This window comes from Myxine glutinosa, chromosome 1, assembly GCF_964187855.1.
Source record: "Myxine glutinosa chromosome 1, kmMyxGlut1.1, whole genome shotgun sequence".
In the NCBI taxonomy this organism is placed as follows: Eukaryota; Metazoa; Chordata; class Myxini; order Myxiniformes; family Myxinidae; genus Myxine; species Myxine glutinosa.
The window spans coordinates 413,045,099-413,068,017 of record NC_136261.1 but is presented as its reverse complement, the minus strand read 5'-3'; the positions used below and the strand labels follow the sequence as shown (position 1 = coordinate 413,068,017).

Below are 22,919 nucleotides of genomic sequence, written 5' to 3'. Positions count from 1 at the left end.
CAGGACGCCCGGGCATGCCCGCTCTCGCCTTTCCAGGGCTCGCCCAGGACGCCCGGGCACGCCCGGTCTCGCCTTTCCCGGGCGAACGCTCCGGCATAATGTGTATATATATTGCTGCCCGATAAACGGGCTTTTCAGAGTACCCGAGTTGATTTGACACAATAAAGAAACTCGGACGAATTCCAGCTTTTTGTCGCGTCCATTCTTTCGATTCGAGTTGGAGCACAGCTCCTTCAATATAACTGTATTATATAATACATGATATTGCAAGTCCGTTGAAGTTATGGGTTGTTATAGGAAGTTATAGGTAGTATCAGATTGAACTATAAGTCCTATACACAGGATGTACGAGGTCTATACCGTTCAGGAATATGCTTTTCCAGATCTTCATCACTGTCCTGAGTGGCATTTTCGCAAAGGTGTCTACGCAAATGTAAACATTAATTTTTGGATTCCTCATGCCCTGAATATTCCAAAAATGTATAGTTTTGCTAATCTACCAAAATTTTGAACGAAAAAACATAGTGAACCTGACTATAGGTGAGCTCGATACATGTTTGTTACCTGTTAAAAAGTCAGACAAGTTTTCGGAATCCTTTTTCACATAACAGGAATGTAAATAAAATGTGGGGAGTGACACATTGATTTTATATCAATAAATTATTTTAAAAAACAGGGAATATCAATTAATTGTTTCATAATTTGTACCTCAAATTGAATGTTACGTCACATAATGATTTTACATTGGTCATTTCACAGGGATTCACTGGATTATTAGATTCAATGAAAACGGTGTTATAATGCAAATATACAATGCAAGGAAACTTGATGCATGTGTACACGTCACGGGGTGTTGTTTCGGGTGTTCACTTGTTGCATAACACACACACCGTAACACCTACACATTCACCGCCTAGAGGGTGCTTATGGCATACAGTGGTGACGTACTTCCGGCGTCACTTCCGGTCAGGACATGGAACATGACTTGCTTGAACTGACATCGGCTCCGTGTCCTTTTCCACAAGCGGCTGAAACAGTGATCGGGTCGGATCTTCTGAGGAAAAGGTTTGTTCGGAGTTTCTCATTTTAATATTAATACTGAGCAAGATATTCTGTGAAACGATAATTTGAAGTGATTCTTCACAATATTAACAGAGAGATCGGACGAACATTATGATTATACAGAGCAAGATATGGCAAAGAGTTGTGGATGGATTATTGGGAATCTAGGGGGATGAGACTTGTAAGAGAGAAGAAGAAGAAGAAGAAGAGGAAGACGGGACTGATTCGATTTCGGTTTAGGGCCGAATCCAGATCATGTCTATCAGTGGATACAAAACGTCACCTGTTTATCCTGGTGGAGGTTTGTGTGATATCGAGTGACGGTCTACTTCGTTACCTGTTAAACTAATCCTGGTGTTGGCTTCATGTTTAATGTGGCTGATTTAAGATGTCAGGGTCACGTCGTTAAAATAACACCAGGTGTGTTGACCAAGCGTGTCGTCTTTTTGAAGTCGGCAAAATGAGTACGAGGCTCCCGGGAACAGGGGGCACTGCATCAGCGGCGCGCGAAACTGGAAGTGGGTTGTTTTTGAGGGGAACATGTCTTTGGTCTTGGTGACAGAAATCATCAATTTTCAACAGATTCACTTGATGTGTGTTTAGATATATTCTTGTAAAAATGCCAGGAGCATAGAAAAGGCCCCTCTATTTGTTATGTGCCATGTGGCAAACAATAGAAAAGGCCCCTTTATATGGTACGTGGCAAACTATAGAGAAGGCCCCTCTCCATGGTATGTGCCACGTGGCAAACTATAGAAAAGGCCCCTTTGTATGGTACGTGCCATGTGGCAAACGACAGAAAAGGCCCCTTTGTATGGCATGTGCCATGTGGCAAACTATAGAAAAGGCCCCTTTGTATGGCATGTGCCATGTGACAAACTATAGAAAAGGCCCCTTTACATGGTATGTGTCAAACGACAGAAAAGGCCCCTTTATATGGTATGGTGCAAACTATAGAAAAGGCCCCTCTATATGGCATGTGCCATGTGGCAAACTATAGAAAAGGCCCCTTTACATGGTATGTGTCAAACGACAGAAAAGGCCCCTTTATATGGTATGGTGGAAACTATAGAAAAGGCCCCTCTATATGGTATGGTGCAAACTATAGAAAAGGCCCCTCTATATGGTATTTGCCATGTGGCAAACTATAGAAAAGGCCCCTTTGTATGGTATGTGACAAACTATAGAAAAGGCCCCTTTGTATGGTATGTGCCATGTGGCAAACTATAGAAAAGGCCCCTTTACATGGGATGTGCCATGTGGCAAACCATAGAAAAGGCCCCTTTGTATGGTATGTGGCAAACGACGGAAAAGGCCCATTTATATGGTACGTGCCATGTGGCAAACTATAGAAAAGGCTCCTCCATATGGGATATGACAAACTATAGAAAAGGCCCCTTTGTATGGTATGTGGCATGTGGCAAACTATAGAAAAGGCCACTTTGTATGGTATGTGACAAACTATAGAAAAGGCCCCTTTGTATGGTATGTGCCATGTGGTAAACTATAGAAAAGGCCCCTTTGTATGGCATGTGCCATGTGGCAACGATAGAAAAGGCCCCTTTGTATGGTATGTGACAAACTATATAGAATGCCCCTTTGTATGGAATGTGACAAACTATAGAAAAGGCCCCTTTGTATGGTATGTGACAAACTATAGAAAAGGCCCCTTTGTATGGTATGTGGCAAACTATAGAAATGGCCCCTTTGTATGGTACGTGCCATGTGCCAGACTATACCCAAGGCCCCTTTATATGGTACGTGCTATGTGACAAACTATAGAAAAGGCCCCTTTATATGGTACTAGCTGAGGTACCCGGGTTGAATAAGAATAATTCAAATATATGATGAAAAGAACATGTATATTTTAGAGCAATATCACAGTACATTTCCTACATGACGTTTTGTCAATTTTCAATTTCTCAAAACCTCTTGGTATACAACATTTCTGGTTTTCTTACATGGTGCCAAGACATAAAGATTGCTTGCTTTTCCAACCCTCGAGCAGCCCACGTACAGCTGGCCATGGGAAGTACCCGGCATCGCCGGGCGGGGGAAGGGAGGGGAGGAGGAAGGGGAGGGAAGGGGAACGGGGGGGGGGGGGGGGGGAGGAGAGGGTGGGGAGGGGAGAAGAGGGGGAGGGGGGGGGGGAGGAGAGGGTGGGGAGGGGAGAAGAGGGGGAGGGGGAGGGGGGAGTGGAGGGGAAGGGAGGGAGGGGGAGTGGAGGGGGAGGGGGGGAGGGGAGGGGGAGGGAGGAGGGGAGAGGGAGAGGGAACGGCTAGCTTGGCAAGCGATAGCAGGCTTTTTACTTTTATTTTTACCTCAATGAGGGCTATATATATAGTCCGTGCTTGGAGCCTTCAAGTTCAACATAAAGTTTTTTTAATGAAAAATAATGCAGATGTGTAACAATCCACCAATGCAAGTTCAGAAATGAATGCAGATCCTTTACTTTGCGATACAAACGCAATTCCCGCCATTTCCACTCACGATCGAGGCCTCCACAGTGACCGCGCCTCTTATTCCTCCTACAACTTCGTCTCACTTCTTTCACTCAAAATGCACGAAATTCTGCCGCATGAAATTATGTAGAGGCCTCGTTGGGGGGGATATAAGGTAGATAAGGAAGGCGTTGTAACAGAAGAATCAAAATAAAAGTGGAAGAACATTTGGAAATGGGAGCTATTCTGGACCCACAGCCAAACCCGACAAACCATTGCAATACACCCCGAACGTCTAGCGCCGCCACAAACTACACCATGGAATTGCAGCTGGCGCGGTTTTTTTAAACCATTGATATTAAAATAAAACGTAGCCTAAAACCACCGGGATTTTATGCTGATTCCGAATCTGTGTCAAAAACTTTTCTCCGATGTGTAATTCTTGAGTTATAAGCGGACATCCAGACAGACACACACACACACACACACACACACACACACACACACACACACACACACACACACACACACACACACACACACACACACACACACACACAGACACTCCTCCTTTATATATAGAGATGTGGCAAACTATAGAAAAGGCCCCTTTGTATGGTATGTGCCATGTGGCAAACTATAGAAAAGGCTCCTTTGTATGGTATGTGCTCTGTGGCAAACTACAGAAAAGGCCCCTTTATATGGTATGTGCCACGTAGCAAACTCTAGAAAAAGGCCCCTTTATATGGTATGTGGCAAACAACAGAAAAGGCCAATTTATATGGTATGTGCCATGTGGCAAACTACAGATTAGGCCCCTTTATATGATATGTGCCATGTGGCAAACTATAGAAAAGGCCTCTTTGTATGGTACGTGCCATGTGGCAAAGTATAGAAAGCCCCTTTATATGGTATGTGGCAAACTATAGAAAGCCCCTTTATAGTATATGGTATGTGGTGAACGATAGAAAAGGCCCCTTAATAGGGTATGTGGCAAACTATAGAAAAGGCCCCTTTGTATGGTATGTGGCAAACTACAGAAAGGCCCCTTTATATGGTATGTGCCATGTGGCAAACTATGGAAAAGGCCCCTGTATATGGTATGTGCCACGTTATATGGTATGCGCAATGTAGCAAACTATAGAAAGGCCCCTTAATATGGTACGTGCCATGTAGCAAACTATAGAAAAGCCCCTTTATATGGTACGTGCTGTGTGGAAAACTAGAGAAAAGGCCCCTTTATATGGTATGTGGCAAACTATAGAAAAGGCCCCTTTATATGGTACGTGCCGTGTGGCAAACTATAGAAAATGCCCCTTTATATGGTATGTGGCAAACTATAGAAAAGCCCCTTTATATGGTATGTGCTGTGTGGAAAACTATAGAAAAGGCCCCTTTATATGGTATGTGGCAAACTATAGAAAAGGCCTCTTTATATGGTACGTGCCATGTGGCAAGCTATAGAAAAGGCCCTTTTTATGGTGTGTGCCACGTGGCAAACGATAGAAGAGGCCCCTTTATATGGTATGTGCAAACGATTGAAAAGGCCCCTTTATATGGTATGTGCCATGTGGCAAACTACAGAAAAGGCCCCTTTATATGGTATGTGTGTCCCATGTGGCAAACTATAGAAAAGGTCCCTTTATATGGTATGCGCCATGTGGCAAACTTGAGAAAAGGCCCCTTTATATGGTATGCTCAATGTGGCAAACTACAGAAAAGGCCCCTTTATATGGTATGCGCAATGTGGCAAACTATAGAAAAGGCTCCTTTATATGGTATGTGCCATGTGGCAAACTAAATAAAATGCTCCTTTTTTGGTGTGTGCCATGTGGCACATGATAGAAAAGAAGGGATATTCTTGGGAAAAATGGCAATGATTCATACAGCTGCATGAACAAGTAAATTTATTTTATTTGCTCAATGTAGGGCGCCCCTTCATATGAACATTCATAGAACGTTACTTGGTTCCTCCTAAGAACACAAGGGTAATCCAGCATGCACATGAGATTTTTGAATGCCCCTTAGTTTGGGACATTCAAATCCAACCAGCCGTTCCGAAGATATGAATAGTTTTGTGTGCCGTGCCGTCATTAATCCAATCGGCCAGATATTGTCATTTATTGAAACGAAGACGTTCTTTGTCGGGTTCGTGTGAAGCAACCAGAAGGCCTAGAGAGCTGCGGGTGGACTCATTTGTTAGGCCTGGATCCTATCTCATCTGTCATTAAGTTGTACATGTCTGTGATAATCTGGTGGACTGGGAGAAGAGATCGTGGGAGACCATCGGCCTGTTCGACCACTTGCGCTTGCGCAGTGTTGACGCGATCGATGCATTGGAATGTTTGAAGGTATGGCGAGGCGATCATGAGAACGAAATGGCAGTCTATAATATGCTTGAAGAACTTAATGATTTTCAGAATAAATACATTTTAAAATAACTTATTAAGCTTGTGTTCATTATTTACAAAAAGGCCGACCTGTCCCATTGGCTATCTTTAATTTCTCTCTGGATAGCGCCACGGCAGATGAGGAGGACCGCATGGCATGAGGACACAAAAAACAACACCTTTATATGTGCAATCCATGCTTTTCAAAAAAAGAAAAAAAAAGAAAAAAACTCATCGCCACATCAATTCTGGAACTTTGGTCTGACCAGAGATCAGCAATATATTTTTTTCGGCCTTATTTGGCATTTTGTACCAAGATAAGGAATGTCCCTGCTTTTCTATAGTTTGCCACATGGCACGTACCATATAAAGGAGCCTTTTCTTTGCCCCTGGCATTTTTCCCAAGAATGCCCTTTCTTGTAACATGTTAGAATGATAAGGTGGTGCAATAGCCACTGGATAAAATGGTGGTAAAACCTGGAACATTTTTTTACTTTACACTTTCAAATGTTCATTTAAATTGAATTAAATACTTGAATATTATTTAACAAAAATCGCCTTCATAATACTCGTACTTTCAAGAACCATGGTATTGTCATGCAACGCCGATTAACATCAGAGTTGCGGATAGCCTAAACGGTCTTATTGGAGGCAACTACCCAAACACGGATTCGGCTATGGCCGCGCAGGAGGAAGAAGGGAAATGGAGGCTGCGGTGAAAGCACTTAACTGCAGAACGCCGGCGTAGCTCCGGTCCTGTGAGAGGAAATTAACTCAGGCGGCACAGGTTTGAATGGGGGATGCAAAATAATACAAGGGTTTATTCAAATGAAAAAGGCAGGACAGGAAAATGCGTGCCGATAATAAAATAAGGTAGCTAAATTGGGATCCCACACACAACAGATTTCAAACACGAGACGAGGGAGATGAATACGAAAATAAAAACGTCCGTTATGTAATTGGGTATGCGGAGCTCGGTCTTAGCTGTCTTGTCGTCTTCAATTCCCGGCCTGGAAGAATCCTCCATCCGCCTCGCACGCCCCGCTAGGCCCGAGCCAACGCCCTCGCCGCTGCACCCGAGGTCCGTGCACCAAGCTCCAAAGCACCCCGAGGTCCCACAGCAGGACAGCGAGCTCCACTCGGGCTACACCTCAGCCCAACTCGGGTCGGGGTCTCTGAACTGCGCTGCCAGGATTCCAACTGCTTGGGATCAACTACTGAACTGCGAAGTGACAGGAATCCAACTGCTCTGGGTCAGATCTTCTCAACTGCACAATGGCCACTGTGCACATGAACTCTTGACTCAGATCTCACTCCTCACTCTGGTGCAGATGAACTCTTGACTCAGATCTAAATCCTCACTCTGGTGCACACGAACTCTCGATCCAACTCTGAACTGAACTGCCAGCCAAGGCGTCCGGCGCTGATAATATCTCTGGCCGGTGACGTCAGCATTGGCGCAATGCTCTGCCAATCAGAGCCTCCATCGACTCGCCGGCTCGTCCAGGGGCATGCCCACTGCGCCACTCTCACTCCCGTCCCCGCTTCCTTGGTCTCAGCACGTGCTATGCGAGGCGGGTAGGCCTCTCAGAGGTGCAAATGGTGGCGGCCATTATCGGCGGCGTTCTAGCCCGATTTCTTCCTGAGTCATGTCAGGGGGGAAGGGCGTCATTAATGTTGTACTAAAGGTCATAACTAGTGTCTATGTGGTCTGTAGTGCTATAAGGGACAAAGGTTTGGTTAACAGCTGAGACATACAAGGGCTCTACTCATTAACCCCGACACGACCTAACACACGAGTCTCCTGGTAGATTCACAGTTATACAACTTGACCGACAAAACACCTAAACACACAGAACTTATTACAGGTAGATTCCCTATCGTGACAGTCGAAGCATGTTACCTACTCAGATCTACTCTGCTCTACATATATCACTACCCAAATTCGTAACAGTATATTGAAGTGTGGTTGCACAATGGCCTACCTCTTTGGCCTACCTCTTTGGCAAGCAAGTTGTGTGCGCAGCACCACACCTCACTGGTGACCCCGACGTGATATGAACACGCAACCTTGATCTGGACCACCCCCCGCCAGCGGCTCTGCCTCCGCGTCGAGGCCGCCCCCCAGCGGTCGGACCCCCGGCACCCCCGCCAGCAGCTCTGCCTCCGCGTCGAGGCCGCCCCCCGGCGGTCGGACCCCCGGCACCCCACAGCCCCGCCGTCCCGCCACCCCCCAGACCTGCACCCATCACCAGGGGGCGTTTCGGCCAGGTCATCCGGCTTCCCCGCAAACTCACCCTTCAGGTGCGCGGAATTCTGGGGGGGCGCGTGTGGCGGACACAAGCAAGGGACACAAATTCAGCGCACCAGCAGGTGGCGCGAACTTCCAGGCGGGGAACTGGAATGCATGCCCCGCCTATCGACCGACCGGCCACGCCCGGGGACGAGGCGTGGCCTCGGCACATATATGCGGGCTCTCAGCTCTAGCCCGCCCAGTGCTGCAGTTCGAGCTTTCATAATAAAGACTCTTGGTTTTATCAAACGCGTTGTGGCCGACCTCTTTGGCAAGCAAGTTGTGTGCGCAGCACCACACTTAAATATAAACCACCTTTAGAGGCCATTTGTTCACCCGCTGTGCCCCATTTTGAAAGATTTATTATCAATCAGCATCTAATGAATGTGAGTTTTTATAAACAGAGACAAAAACAAACCCAGAGTAAACTAGAGGAGACCATACGGCCCGTTATGCTGTGCCACATCCACACCAGGCAAATTTCATCCACCAAAACGATGCAATTTCATTTGGGGAATGAGGAAAGAAATGTGGATGAGACGATGTGGCACAACCAGGGATATCCCAAGCGTGTCAAATACAAATGGGGAAACACAATTATTTTAATTGTTTAAATAACAAAAAGAGAAAAAGCAATCTTTTGTGTTATTTTTTCAGAGGTGGGTGTTGGGGGGGCTGTGGGGTGCCGGGGGTCCGACCGCCGGGGGGCGGCCTCGACGCGGAGGCAGAGCTGCTGGCGGGGGGTGGTCCGGATCAAGGTTGCGTGTTCATATCACGTCGGGGTCACCAGTGAGGTGTGGTGCTGCGCACACAACTTGCTTGCCAAAGAGGTAGGCCACAACACGTTTGATAAAACCAAGAGTCTTTATTATGAAAGCTCGAACTGCAGCACTGGGCGGGCTCGAGCTTAGAGCCCGCATATATGTGCCGAGGCCACGCCTCGTCCCCGGGCGTGGCCGGTCGGTCGATAGGCGGGGCATGCATTCCAGTTCCCCGCCTGGACGTCCGCGCCACCTGCTGGTGCGCTGAATTCGTGTCCCTTGCTTGTGTCCGCCACAATATATTGATATTTAGCATGAGAAGGCCTGGCATGTAAGAGGGACAGGATTGTTGTGAAGAAGACTCGATGCAGTACGAGGCCGATTGTCGCTGTGTTCTGTGTTTATCAATAGAACGTCCATCTTCTAAACTGTGACTCAACGTCGGCGTGTTAAAGTGCTCAAGGCCATACTGGTGATGGATGAGACCGCTTCAGTGGCGCTAAATTTCTGGATTTTTTTCACGATCTTTTATATCATTATTTTATGAAAATTGAAGTATGCATTTGGACACTTAGTGAGGCCTCATATGGAATATTGTTTGTGGTTTTGGTCACCACAAGTCTGGAAAGAAATAGCTGCTATAGAGAGGGTTCAGCACAGGCCTACTCGAGATTGATTCCAGGCCGAACTAGACTCAACTACGAGGAGTGCCTGAAGGAGACAGCTTTATAAGGAGGCGGTTATGATGGGATATGATGGATGTTTAAGATAATGAAGGGTACAGACAAAATAAGTGCAGAATAATTCTACAGCAGAGACAGTGACAGGACCAGGGACCAACAACAACAACAATCGGCATTTTAAGGTTATTTCCCTGCTGAGAGGGGGTTAGCCTTGCGGTCCCCATGACGATCTTCTCCATTTTGCCCTATTTTCGGCATCTCCCCTTGTTAACCCCCTTGCCTGCATTTCTTCTTCCACCACCTTTAGCCAAGTCTTTCTCGGTCTTCCCCGTCCTCGACTTCCTTCTACATTCATTTCCATCACTCTTCTCAACCAGTCACTTTCATCCTGCCTCAACACTTGACCAAACCATCTCAACCTGTTTCTCTTCACAGCATCCATCACAGGCTCTATTCCCATCATCTTTCACAATTCGTTATTTGTCTTCCTCTCTCTCAACGATAGTCCGCACATCCACCGAACCATTCGCATTTCCACCCTTTGCAGCCTTTTTTGCTGCTCTACGTTCATTACCCATGTTTCTCCCATAAATCATAACATTTCTCACACATGCAGCATCCACCTTTCCCTTCAGCTTCAACGCAACTCCCCTCCTCGTCAGCAGGCCACTCAGTGCTGACTATCAAGCTTCGATCTTGTATACAAAAAAAAACAATGATGTCAATGACAACATAACCAATGGATAAGTTTAAATTTGGATTTGATTGTGGTGAAGAAGACTCTGCTAATATGGATGTGTCGTAGAAAGCCGAATGACACTTTGTTCTGTGTTGATCAATAAAGTGTACATCTTCTAAACTGCGACTCAACATCGGCTTGTTACATTGTGCAAGTCCATACTGGTGATGGATGAGACTGCTTCAGTAGCGCTACACTTCTGGATTTTTAAAAACGATCTTTAATATCATTATTTTAATAAAATTGAAGTATGTACTTGAGCACTTAGTGAGGCCTCATCCAGAATTTTGTTTCCATTTTTCGTCACCACAAGTCGGAAAGACATAGCTACGGTCGAGAGGCTTCAGTACAGGCCTACTTGATTGATTCGGGGCCCAGCTAGACTCAACTAATTTAGGGTGCCTGAAAAAGATGGCTTTATACATTAGAAAGGAGGCAGTTATGATGGGATGTGATAGATGTTTAAGATAATTAAGGGTATAGACGAAATAAGTGCAGAAAAATTATTCAGCAGAGACAGTGACTGGATCAGGGGCCATAGCCTAGTAAAGAAAAGAAGAGTTAATACGGTGGTAAGGTAAGGGTCTTTCACTGAGAGAGTAGTTAATGCATAAGATGGTTTCCGAGAAAGGCGGTGGCAAGAGAATCAATATATAAGTTTAAATTAGGATTAGATAGGTACCTGGAAGCATTAGAGATAGAAGAGTGTCGGGATATTGGCAAGACGTTTGTGACATGCGCATGGATTGGGAGATTGGGTGCATCTGAGTGAAGTGAAGTGAAGTGAAGAGCGTCGTGCCTGTGGGGGGTCTCGACAAGCAGTTATTGTTGATGTTCTGTGTTTGTCATCTAAGAACCGCCATCACCCAAATCTTTCCCCCCCCCCCCCCTCCCCCACCCACCTCTGAAAAAATAACACAAAAGATTGCTTTTTCTCTTTTTGTTATTTAAACAATTAAAATAATTGTGTTTCCCCATTTGTATTTGACACGCTTGGGATATCCCTGGTTGTGCCACATCGTCTCATCCACATTTCTTTCCTCATTCCCCAAATGAAATTGCATCGTTTTGGTGGATGAAATTTGTCTGGTGTTGATGTGGCGCAGCATAATGGGCCAAATGGTCTCCTCTAGTTTACTCTGGGTTTGTTTTTGTCTCTGTTTATAAAAACTCACATTCATTAGATGCTGATTGATAATAAATCTTTCAAAATGGGACACAGCGGGTGAACAAACTGGATGCAAACCCCGCATTTATTGGATAATAATTGATTGGATTGTCAATGGAAATAACTCAAAAACATTCCAGTAAAGAAAATAACATGTATAACTTTTCTGTGATTAACATAAGCATTGTATCCTTGGCAGGTCATCGGTGCAATGGAGAGCTTCTTGGAATGGCTCATGTCCCAAGGCCTGAGAGCAGAAACAGCCCAAGCAGTGATCGATAAGCTTGGAATTGAGAATCAGAAGGTTATTCGAGCTTGTACTGAGTCGGATCCATTGCGAATCGAGCTCCTTTCTCTCTCCAAAGAGAAATTACAATTTGCAATGTATGCTGACTTCTGTAAATTTATTAATTCTTTTTCGAAGCCGCAAGATGTCCAGATTGCGGGTTCTTCTCTGTTGGGAAGTATTTTCGTCAACTTGGAGAATGTTATTCGGGAACTTTCCAGTTTCTGTGAAAAGATTTTCAGATCCCAAAATGTGCAGTTGGAAAATGTTCCTGGTTTCTCTGGAATCGGGTTCAGTGATGTCTGCAGCCTCCGCTCTCAGGATGATGGGTCAAGAGCCATGTCTGGTATGTGACTTTTTTAATACAACATCACACGTCAACAAATATCTTGATCTTCTACCATTGTTTTTTTTGTATTATTTTAACCTGTGTAATCTCTTTTAGTGCAGTTTTGTATTGTCTAATATTAATGGATTTTTGATGGAGATTACAAGGTAAATTTTATCTCACCTGGAACATATTTCCGGGGAGCTTATTGGATGGCGCGTCGTCATTCTGTCCGTAAGCACTTGCAGCTTCTTCTCCGAAACTGCTGATGGGATTGTGACCAAACTTGGGTAAAATTATATTTTGTGTGTTGGAACTCAATTTTATACACGGCATTAAAAATTTGGAGTTCAAGGAGGTGGGAGGGATGGTGGGTGAGGCCTGGTGAGCGGGCCTGATATCCTAAAATGGTTATTTGCTCTCTTATCTGAAACTGCATTGACGATTTTGAAAAACTTGACCACAACCTTCATCACCCGTGATGTTCACAGTATTTTTTAAAATTGGGGTCTATTTGCCCCTATTTTTTTGGGGGGGGGGGGGGGTGTGGGGGGGAATTGCATTTAAATACCTCTGTGTTCCATGTTTAACGGTACATTTAAGTTATCTGCATGTAGGAAGTTATTTTCATGGAAGGCTTTTCCTTGTTTTCCCACGCTTTCTGAAAAATATTAAGACGCTTCATCGTAGTCATATTGTAATTGGCTCTGTCCCTCCATATGTCTGTCTGTCATGCTGTCTCCTCCTGAACGATTGTGTAAAAATTCATCTACTTGGTTGTTATGATCACATGGCAATAAGGTGTATTAGCAGTATCATTTTGACCCCGCCCCCTTGGTGCCTTTGCAAAAATGGAATACCAAATGGTAGAATAGCAAAAAATGTAATTCGGGGCATATTTTTAAACATTTTTTTCATGTTACCTTGCATATGCAATCAGCATTGGGGGACACATGAAACATGAAAGGTATACATGAAAGATATTCTGAGGATATTGTGTGAGAATGATCTGACTGTTGTGGTGGAGTCTGGGCAGGAGATGCAGGAGTACTTGGCAAGTGAAAAGAGGCATTTGAGAAACATCGGCTGAAAATAAGCATGGAGAAGACCCAGGTGATGTGGGTTGGGCAGAAGAGAAAAGAAATGAATATCAGTTTGTAGGGGAAGGAGATCAGATAAGGAAATAGGTTTGAGTAAAACAGAGGCAGTGATGCGGGGGAGGATTTTGGTGGGTTCAAAAGTGTGGAGGAGGGTGCAGTGTGTAATGGCGGACAGATTTTAATGACATGAAAGGGAAGGTTCTGATGTGATGTGTAACACCGGCCTACCTTTAGGGTCTGGAGACAGTGGCACTGACAGAGATACAATGACAGACTGCAGGTTTGCAAGAACAACTGAGTCAAGAGGACTGTGGGAGTGAAGAGGGTGGATAGAAGGAGAATGGAAGAACTGAGGGAGGAGATTGGTGTGCAGATGAGTTTGACCGGGACATTGGTGAAATGTCGGCTGAAATGGGCTTGACATTTGGTGCAGATGGGGGAAGAAAGAATGGCAAAGAAAGTAGATAGGTTGAGCAAATATGCGAGGTGGAAGAGAGGTAAACTGTGTTGAGGTGGGAGGATTGTGTGAAGAAAGATATCAGTAAAGTGGGGGTGGTTGGAGGGTGGAGAGAGTTGGCTGAGGACGGAGGGGATTGGAGGAGTATCACGGTCAAGGCTGGGCAGAAGCTTGGTATCGTTTGACCCCCTTATAAAGGGAAGAGGAGGAGGAGAACAACAACAACAACTCCCCACATTTTGTGAACATGAATAAAAGTTCCAGTACCTTGTTATGTTCTGATATGCAGGTATCATGTTCTTCGGTTGTCCGTCCGTGTGTCTGCTGCAATAACTTGTGAATTGTTAATGGGATTTTTTTTTAACCAAACTTGGGACAGGCATGTAATATCATAACAAAATAAGTAATATTTAGGAACAAAATAACATTGTAACAAAATAATATAGTAACAAAATAATACAGTAATGGGTTGCAACAAAATAATGTAGTGACAAGGTAATATAGTATCAAAATAATTATCGCTAATACAGTAAAAACAAAAAAGGTGTCGGTTGATGGTAAATAACAATTAAAGTATTTTTTTTGTTTCCCCTCGGACAAGATCGGAGCCGATCAGAAAAAGGGCCAAAAAAAATGGGGCACCAAAAAAAAGTTTTAAATTGTTTTTACCATCAACCGACGCCTTTTTTGTTTTTACTTTTTGTGCTAAAATAATTTTGTTACTATATTACTGTCGCTCCGACCGACCGATCATCTGTCCATGTACTTTTGTGTTCACGATATTTCAAAAAACCATTGAGCATTTTGCTTTCCTATTGCAGATTTCTATCCCTCATGTCATTATCTCAACCTGATTAGATAACGGCTGTGATTGGCTAAATTTTGGAGAATGTTATTCGGGAACTTTCCAGTTTCTGTGAAAAGATTTTCAGATCCCAAAATGTGCACTGGGACAACGTTTCTGGTTTCTCTGGAATTGGGCTCAGTGATTTCTGCAGTCTCCATTTTCAGGATGATGGATTAACACCCAAGTCTGGTACGTGACGTATTTTTTTAAAACAACACAGCATGTCAAGCAGTAACCTTGATGTTCTGTGATTTATTTATTTATTTTTACCTCTGCCACCAAAGGTGGATGGAGGTTATGTTTTCACCACTGTTTGTTTGTCTGTGAGCAGAATATCTCAAAACATTATGGATGGATTTTGACAAAACTTGGCGGGTGGACAGGTTGTGTGTGTGACGAGGACATGTTGGTTAGATTTTGGTGAAGATCCGGATGCGGGTCCTATAATTAGCCATTCTGCCGCATTGCAGGAGACAGGGTTTTGCCTTCTTTTTTTGAACCCACATATGATATCTGGTCACAATCCTTTGTTTTCTATACTCAATGGGATAATTAGGTTGTACCTGAGCCAGGGATTACTTCATTGTTTTCCATGATTGCTTTTGGATAACGATAGCATGAGTTTTCTGGAACTGAAATATTGAGATTTTTGCAGATGGGTGAGTGGATTACTCCACATTCCTTGTGTATTTGGGTGTCGTCCAAGCAGCATTTTTGTCCATCGGTTGTTTTCTCATATAGTTTTGGACTTTCCCCAAATGGTGCCAATCTCATCTCCACTATTTTGTTTGCCAGCTCTTTTTCCAGTCTTCGTTGTTCCTCATCATCCTTGTACTCCTCTCCTTCACCTCCTTGTTACCCTGCGCTCGCGAAGCGAAAGGCAGGGTTTAGCATTCGGGTACGTACGTGCATGTCTGCATTTTAAAAATTCATTTTCTCGGCAACTGTGGGTCCGATTGACATGAAATTTTTGCCATAGGAGGGCCTCCGGCTGTAGAATATTTTAGTGAATATTATGAGATCACAGGTCACGTGGTATGGGTGCCATCTTGGAAAAACCAAAAACCTTTGCACCTCTATCTCAAAAAGCGCTGCACATAAATAATTGAGACAGGTCTCATTGCAAAGAACTCTCCATGTGGAATAACATATGTGAATGACGACGTCATAATTCGACAAGTAAAAAACTTTATCCGATCAGGATGAAATTTCTTAATCATCTTCTCGGTATAAATTGATGCAGAAATAAAATTATAATGACGTTGTAGGTCACGTGGTTTGGACGCCATATTGTTTTGAGTGGAAAGCCTGAAAAACCACTGAAATCAAATTTTCTCCAAAACAACTGAAAGACCAAGGCCAAACTTTGCAGGCAGGATCACATACCCAAGACGAACAAAAAAGTAAAAAGTCTGTGAGCATGACGCCATTCATCACATGGTGACGTAAGCATAAACTTTTAAAACCTAGCTCCTCCCTCATTTTTTGATCTTATCGAGGGGAAGCTTCACAGATGTGTTCAGCATGTCAGTCTGCTAAAATGACCTGTTGGAATTTTCGATGAGTCACGTGGTTTGGCAGATATAAATAATTAAATGAAAATATTAAAAATTTTATAACTCTTGAACCGCTTCATTGATCGATGTGAAACTTTAAATTGTAGTGGAGGTAATGCAGTGTAACAAGTGTGCAAAATTTCAAGATGATTGGATGTATGGTCTGGAAGCTCGAAGTTGTTATTGCGTGAAGAAGAAGAGTCATCTAGAGTGGGCATGGAATTCATTATCACACTGCACACGACGAGCAGGCAAAGTACGGAGCAACCTCACGGGGTCATTTTGACCTCATATAAAATTTTGATTTCAGATTTGTCGATTGCTGAGGTATATTAACACATGACCAAAACAGATTTGGCAAAATTCCCACAATTTTTGATGAAAATATAACATTTGTGTCTGCATTGCAGGAAAGTAAAGTGTGTGCCATGTCAGCATTTTAAAAATTGAAACGTGGCTCATTGCAAAGAATTCCATATGGGGAATAGGTGTTGTTAACGATGACATCATTGGTGCCATAATTATGATGTCATAATTTGACAGGGCCAACGCTTAGTCTGATCAGTTTGAAATTTATTGAGCATGATCTATGCGACAATTATTTAGAGAATATAAATTTATGATGTCATCGCTCACGTGGTCGAACAGCCATATTGGATCAAAAAAAAAAAAAACGTTCAAAAATAGAAGAGTTGGCTTGCACCAAGTTGACTGCGCAGGGTAAGTATTCTATGAATACCGTCTAGTTCCCTTCTGTGTCTTATCATCCGCCATTCTCATTTTCATCCCATTCATTTATGTTGGTGTTTTCACTCGGTCTACAATTGCAAGTGTGTTTCCCCTCCCCATTAAGGTGGTTCTTTGTCTCCTCCACCTCTGTCTCACCACGACTTCACCTCTGGGTCACCAGAAATGCTCTGCATTCCAAACCATTGCTTCATTGTGCAGTCCATCCCAGCGCCATTGTGGCCACTTTTCCACCTCTCCTCTGCCCATCCATGGTGAGCGCGTGGCTCCCAACCTCCTAATTTATTCAGCTTGTCTTCTGGCCTTCACCGTTATCTCTGATTTTATTTTTATTTTCGGATTTATGTGCCGTTGACACAACTTTGTTGAATTTTTGGGATGGCACAGTGTCGCTGCTCTGGTGATCAATGTGGTATTTTTCAGCTTGTCCATTAAAGTACCTCCTCTACTGACATTGGGGGACACTGTTGATGTTGACATTGTGAATCCCCCACTGTTGATGTCTTGAATAGACGTTACAGTAGTAAATGGACTCCTTCTCCTCCTTGCGATAAGGTTCCTTTTCTTGTTTTTTTTTTTGTTTGTTTTTTTTTTGTATACTGAATCGAGGCTCGTGAAAGAGCTAACATTTATTTCACAAACAAATCAACCAGACAAACAAAATATACAAAAAGAGGGAGCGGAAGACAAGATGGGGAGAGAAGGGGAAGCACACAACCACAACATTTGAGAGCAGGGAGAAGTGTGGGAGGGAGAGGGCTTGGGGGCAGGAGGCGTGGGAAGGGGGGGGGGGGGGGGAGAGGTATAAAACACAAGGGGACCGAAATTAGCGGGGGTAGAAAAGATCAAGGTTTTTGGATGGGGGAGGATAAGAGATGGTGGTGAACAGCTGTTTTAAAGACCTGGAGGGTGGAGTGGGATTGAAGAGAGTGAGGGAGTTTGTTCCAGAGGCGGGAGAAAAGAGGAATGAAGGAGTGAAAGTGAGCAGAAAGTCTTGATTTTGGCAGTTTAACCATAAGAGGGTTGCAGGCAGATCTTGTGTGACCTGCAGGAATATTTGGGGGACAGAGCCCAGAGAGAGCTGGGGGGGCAAGGCCAGAGAGGAGTCGGTAGAAGACGGAAAGACCACCAACCTGCCTGCGGTGAGTGAGTGAAAGGCCCTTGGAGTTAGCTTCATTGCGGGAGATTCCAATGATTCTGAACGCTTTGGTTTCAACAGCGTGAAGACGAGCTAGGTGTGAGGCAGGAGCACCAGACCAGAGGGGAGAGCAGTATTCCATAGAGCTGCGGATGAAAGCCTTGTATGTGGTGAGGAGCTCAGGTGTGCCAAGGAAGGACTTCGCACGACGGAGGATGCCCAATCGGCGACTGGCTTTGGAGGCCAGATTTGAAATGTGGTTTTCCCAGGAAAGATCATGGCAAATAGTGAGACCCAAAAGCTTGAGTGACAGAACTTCTTGGAGAGGATTATTCAGAAAGTGGATGGGAGGGTTTTCCAGTCGGTCTTTTCGGAGAGACATCGTAAGAGTGTGAGATTTATCAGGATTGAAGGACATGTTCCATTTGTTTGCCCAGTCTGTGATTTTGTCCAGGTCTGCAGAGAGTGAGGAGGCTGCAGACTGCCGATCTGAGGGATGAGGTATGGAGCGACAGAGAGTAGAGTCGTCAGCAAAGAGATAGAGAGGATTTTCAAGAGAGTCAGAGAGATCATTGATGAAGACCAGAAAAAGCACAGGGCCCAGAACACTACCTTGGGGAACTCCAGCCTGAACAGGAAGAGGAGATGAGAGAAACCCATTCAGGGCCACACGTTGACCGACCAGAGAGGAAGTCCGCCAGCCATGCGTGGAGATTTCCATGGATACCAAAGGAGGAGAATTTGGTGAGCAGAGCAGGGTGCCAGACCGTATCGAAGGCACGTGAAATGTCAAGGGAGACAGCTCTAATTTCCTGTTTGGTGTTGAGGACCTCCATCCATTGTTGAGAAAGCAGAAGCAGCATGTCCAGAGTAGAGTGACCAGGTCTGAAACCAAATTGATGATCAGAGATCAAGCCATTGGAGAAGAGGAAAGATTTCATATCTGAAGCAATGATGGATTCCATGACTTGCTGATAATTGGGAGAAGGCTGATTGGTCTGTAGTTGCTAGGATCTGTTTTTGCACCTTTTTTGTGCAAAGCGGTGATGTTGGCTGATTTCCAAGCAGATGGCAGATGACCTTGAGGAAAAGAGGGTGAAGAGAACAGAAAGAGGGAGTGAAAGAGCGGAAGAACATGATTTTAGGACCCGTGGGCTGATGCCGTCAGGACCAGTTGCAGAATCAGAGTCGAGGGTTGACAGAAACTTTTCCACCTTGTCAGGAGGAAAGGACACAGAGTCCAGGAGCAGCTGGGTACGACTGGGTACGGTGGGTACAGAGAGGGATGGGTTTGGGACACAAGATTTAGAGGCAAACACAGAGTTGAGGCATTCAGCTTTTTCACATGCGGAGTCAGCCGTTAAGCCATTTGAGGTGAGGGAGGGGATGGAGAGGGAACAAACACCAGAAACAGATTTGACCAGACGCCACCAGGATTTGGAAGAGGGAGACAGATAAGAGAGTTCGGTCTTGAGAACGGTGAGATATTGTTTCCTGGCTCTCCTGAGGGTGGATGGACACACACTTGTTTTGGGCTTTGTGAAAGGAAATGAGATTTCCTTCCGTTGGATTTGCTTTCCAGGAGACGAAAGCAAGTTGTTTCAGGGCAACAGCCTCACCACAAGAATCCATGTACCATGGACGGGAGGAAGGGTATGACAACTGAAGACGAGATGGGATAAATCTGTGCATGAGAGAGAGCAATTTACTTTGAAAGAATTCCCAGGATGAGTTTATGTCAGAGGCGGTAGAGATGGGAGACCAGTCCAGATGATTGATGGCTGCTTGAAGACCGTGCCAGTTGGCCTGAGTGAAATGCCAGACTCGTCGACGCTGCGGAGGCTCTCTGAGAATGGTCAGAGAGATGTCCACTTTGACAAGCACATGATCAGATGAGCCGATTGGAGCAGAAGAAGAGCAGCAGACATTTTCAGGGAAGTTAGTCATAACCAAATCCAGAAGAGAAGATGCTCCGTTGACTGAGATCCGGGTCGGGAAATTGACAGATTGTGTCAGTCCCAGTGAGTCGCAGAAGTCCTTTGCTGAAGAGCCATGGCTGGTGAGAGAGGTACCCACACCCAGCCAACTGGCATGGTGACAATTGAAATCACCACATATGAGGAAGAGAGAGTTGGGATGGGTAGATAGAAGTTGGTCCATATTATCAGACAGCGAGATGTACATGGAGTCGTCGCTGTTTGGTGGACGATACAACACACATATGAACAAAAGGTGGGAGCGAAGGGGAAGACGTAGCCAAAGGTATTCCTGGGGGTGAGGTGGAGAGAGGGCAGTGGAGGGCGAGTGAGGAAGAGAGTTTTTAAATAAAGATAGCAACCCCACCGCCAGGACGAGGCTCAGGTCTATCATACCGGAGGAGGGAGTAACCTGGGAGAGATACCAAGGCATCAGAGACATCATGAAGGAGGAAATTTTCTGTTAAGCAGATCACATCTGGTTTGTCAGAAGCAACCTGTATGGAGAGATCAGTCAAGTTTGAGCGAAGGCCCCGGATGGTTGAGGTCCATACCGTTAATGAAGAGGAAGGGGGAGCATCGGGTACAGAACAGGGGGGGGGAGGGGTAGGGTAAGATGTGGAAGAGGAGGAAGAGGTAGGGAGAGCTGTTGAAGGTGTGTCAGAGATTTCAGAGATTTCAGAATGGCTTGGAGAAAGGGAAGAATGGGGCGGACAAAAGGTTTGATGGAGATTGGGTGAGGCACAGTGAGGTGTTATTTGAGGAGGGGAAGAGCGAGGCAGAAGGTTGGGGGAGATGAAGGTGAAAGTTGGAAGGGGGAAGAAGCAGGGGGGATGCTTTGAGGAGGAGGGGTGAGAGGGGAGTCTAGGAGGGGAGGAGCGAGGGAGAGCCTCGGAGGGGAGGGGTGTGGGGGGAGTTTAGGAGGGAGGGGAGGGAAGGGGCAAGGGGGGAGATTTGAAAGGGATGGGTGATGGGGAGGATTTGGAGGGGAGGGGTGAGATTGGATTTTGAAAAGTGTCCGATTCATGGGAAACGAACATTTTTTGCAAAATGAGTTTGAGACCTTCGAGTCAAAAATACGTTTGAGGACACTGAAGGAGGGGTGGAGTTCTGGATAGTTTAGGGAATGTAGAAAGGAGGAACTGTAAGTGATGGTATTATATATATTTTTGGGATAGATTTGGTTGAATAGATTTGGTGAGCAAGACGAAAGCATCCTTTTGTAGGAGAAGAAGAAAAGGGTGTTATAATATATGACAGAAAATAGTTGTTCAGGGGAGAGATTATACATTTCTAACCACGTGATCGCGTGATCGCGAACAACGTGAACGAAGAACGAACGAACAAAGAAGAGCAACAAATAAACGAATAAGACCTGAGAAGGAAAAAAAAATTTGGGTTTTTTTTTTTTTTTTGGAGTAGAGATATTAAACGAGGAGGTATGGGGTGAACGACTGGGACGAAACAGAGAACGAAAATAAATGCAGCGCATTCGACGAATCGCTGAGAAAAACAAAACCACAAGGTCGGAGATGGTACGGTCGCCTAAGCCTACGAGTACTAGGCCTCAGAATACTCGATACGCATTAACCGACGATTGTGTATACATGTACGAAAAATTAGCACCAAGAATTTTCCAAAAGATACGCTAAAGGTACACACACCGAAAGATAGATACAGTCTCGACAAAAACACAATTGTGAAAGATCACTTAGCTTCGAAAGCGTGAGTGCATGGAACAGCTTCGAAAAGACGTGACCTCGCCGTGATCTCGCGAGATCGTCCCCGAAGTGAGCTCAGTGCCGCAACACATGCTTACACCACACGGTGGTCTGTCCCATAATTTGTTTTTTCCTTTATTTCCAACACTCATTTGGTTTGTCGAAGGCTCTTACCTTCACCCACAGTCATCCCAGAAAACACCCTCCTTTGGCCCATCGGAAGTAGTTTCTCACCGAAGCAATCACAGAGCTGGCGACTCAACATTACATTTGTCGATCATTCAACATTGGGTTTTTAAGAGTATTGGGGCCTTTTCATTATTTTGGGTCCTTAGGGTCTTTGTGGCATCTTGGATCTTTAAGGGTATAATAACTCAAAATTTGATTATGTTGCAGCCAATTTGATGCCAATCTTGTGTGTGTACATCAGGGTGTATCCATGTCCTGGCTCATTGATGAGGTTTCTGTCTGTGTCTGTTCACTAACTTTTTTTGTCCCATTTGAGCTTTGTCATCAAGTTTTCAACATAACGTTATTTGGAGGATATGGAGAAGACGAATTAATAATTTGGTGAAAAGTTCAAAGGTCAGTGTCACATAAAATCGTCAATTTTCATGAAATTGACATGGAATTTAAAGAATTTGCATGCTGGGTCACTGCATTGGCTCACCAGTCAATAGCTAGAAGCTGATTGTTTTTTGTTTTTTTGTTTATTTTAGAACAAACTGTGAAGGTGGAAAAAAAATCATTAATTCTCATACGATTGACTTGAAAATTGAGCAGGGTTTGCATATTGGTTTGCTGAAGCCCATTGCTTTTGTGGTCAAAAGTTAAAGGTCGCCTAAAATTGTCAATTTTTTGGTATTTTTTGTTCGATATCTACCATATAAAACACAATGTGTGTTTGTGTATTTGTGTGTCTGTCCCTCTTCATAAGGGTAGGTTTTAAAGGCTTTGAGTCGTGCTTTAGTAGTGGAGGGAGTGGGGTTTTATGTGGGGTTTTAACGGGCAATCTTTGCACACTACTGTCCATCTGTTAAAAGACCTAAAATACTCTGAGGACCCAGAATACCCCAAAGACTCAGAAAACACAAAATACCACAAGGATCCAAAAGACCCCAACGACCTAAAGGATCCAAAATATCCCAATGACCCTGGACCAAGAGGACCCAATAGACTCCGAAGTCCCTGAAGACCCAATGGACCCTAAACACCCAAGATATCCT

At 44.6% G+C, this 22,919-nt stretch overlaps 1 protein-coding gene across 1 annotated transcript in view; it reads left to right on the top strand.

Moving 5' to 3' along the window:
• The first annotated feature begins 813 nt into the window (after nt 1-813).
• LOC144894071 (uncharacterized) overlaps nt 814-22,919 on the top strand; it is a 54,455-nt gene continuing 32,349 nt past the window's right edge. Inside the window, exons 1-3 of the mRNA XM_078785886.1 lie at nt 814-965; nt 1,231-1,363; nt 11,737-12,169. Of these exons, the coding sequence (XP_078642012.1) occupies nt 814-965; nt 1,231-1,363; nt 11,737-12,169 (718 nt within the window). The remainder of the gene's footprint in view (nt 966-1,230; nt 1,364-11,736; nt 12,170-22,919) is intronic.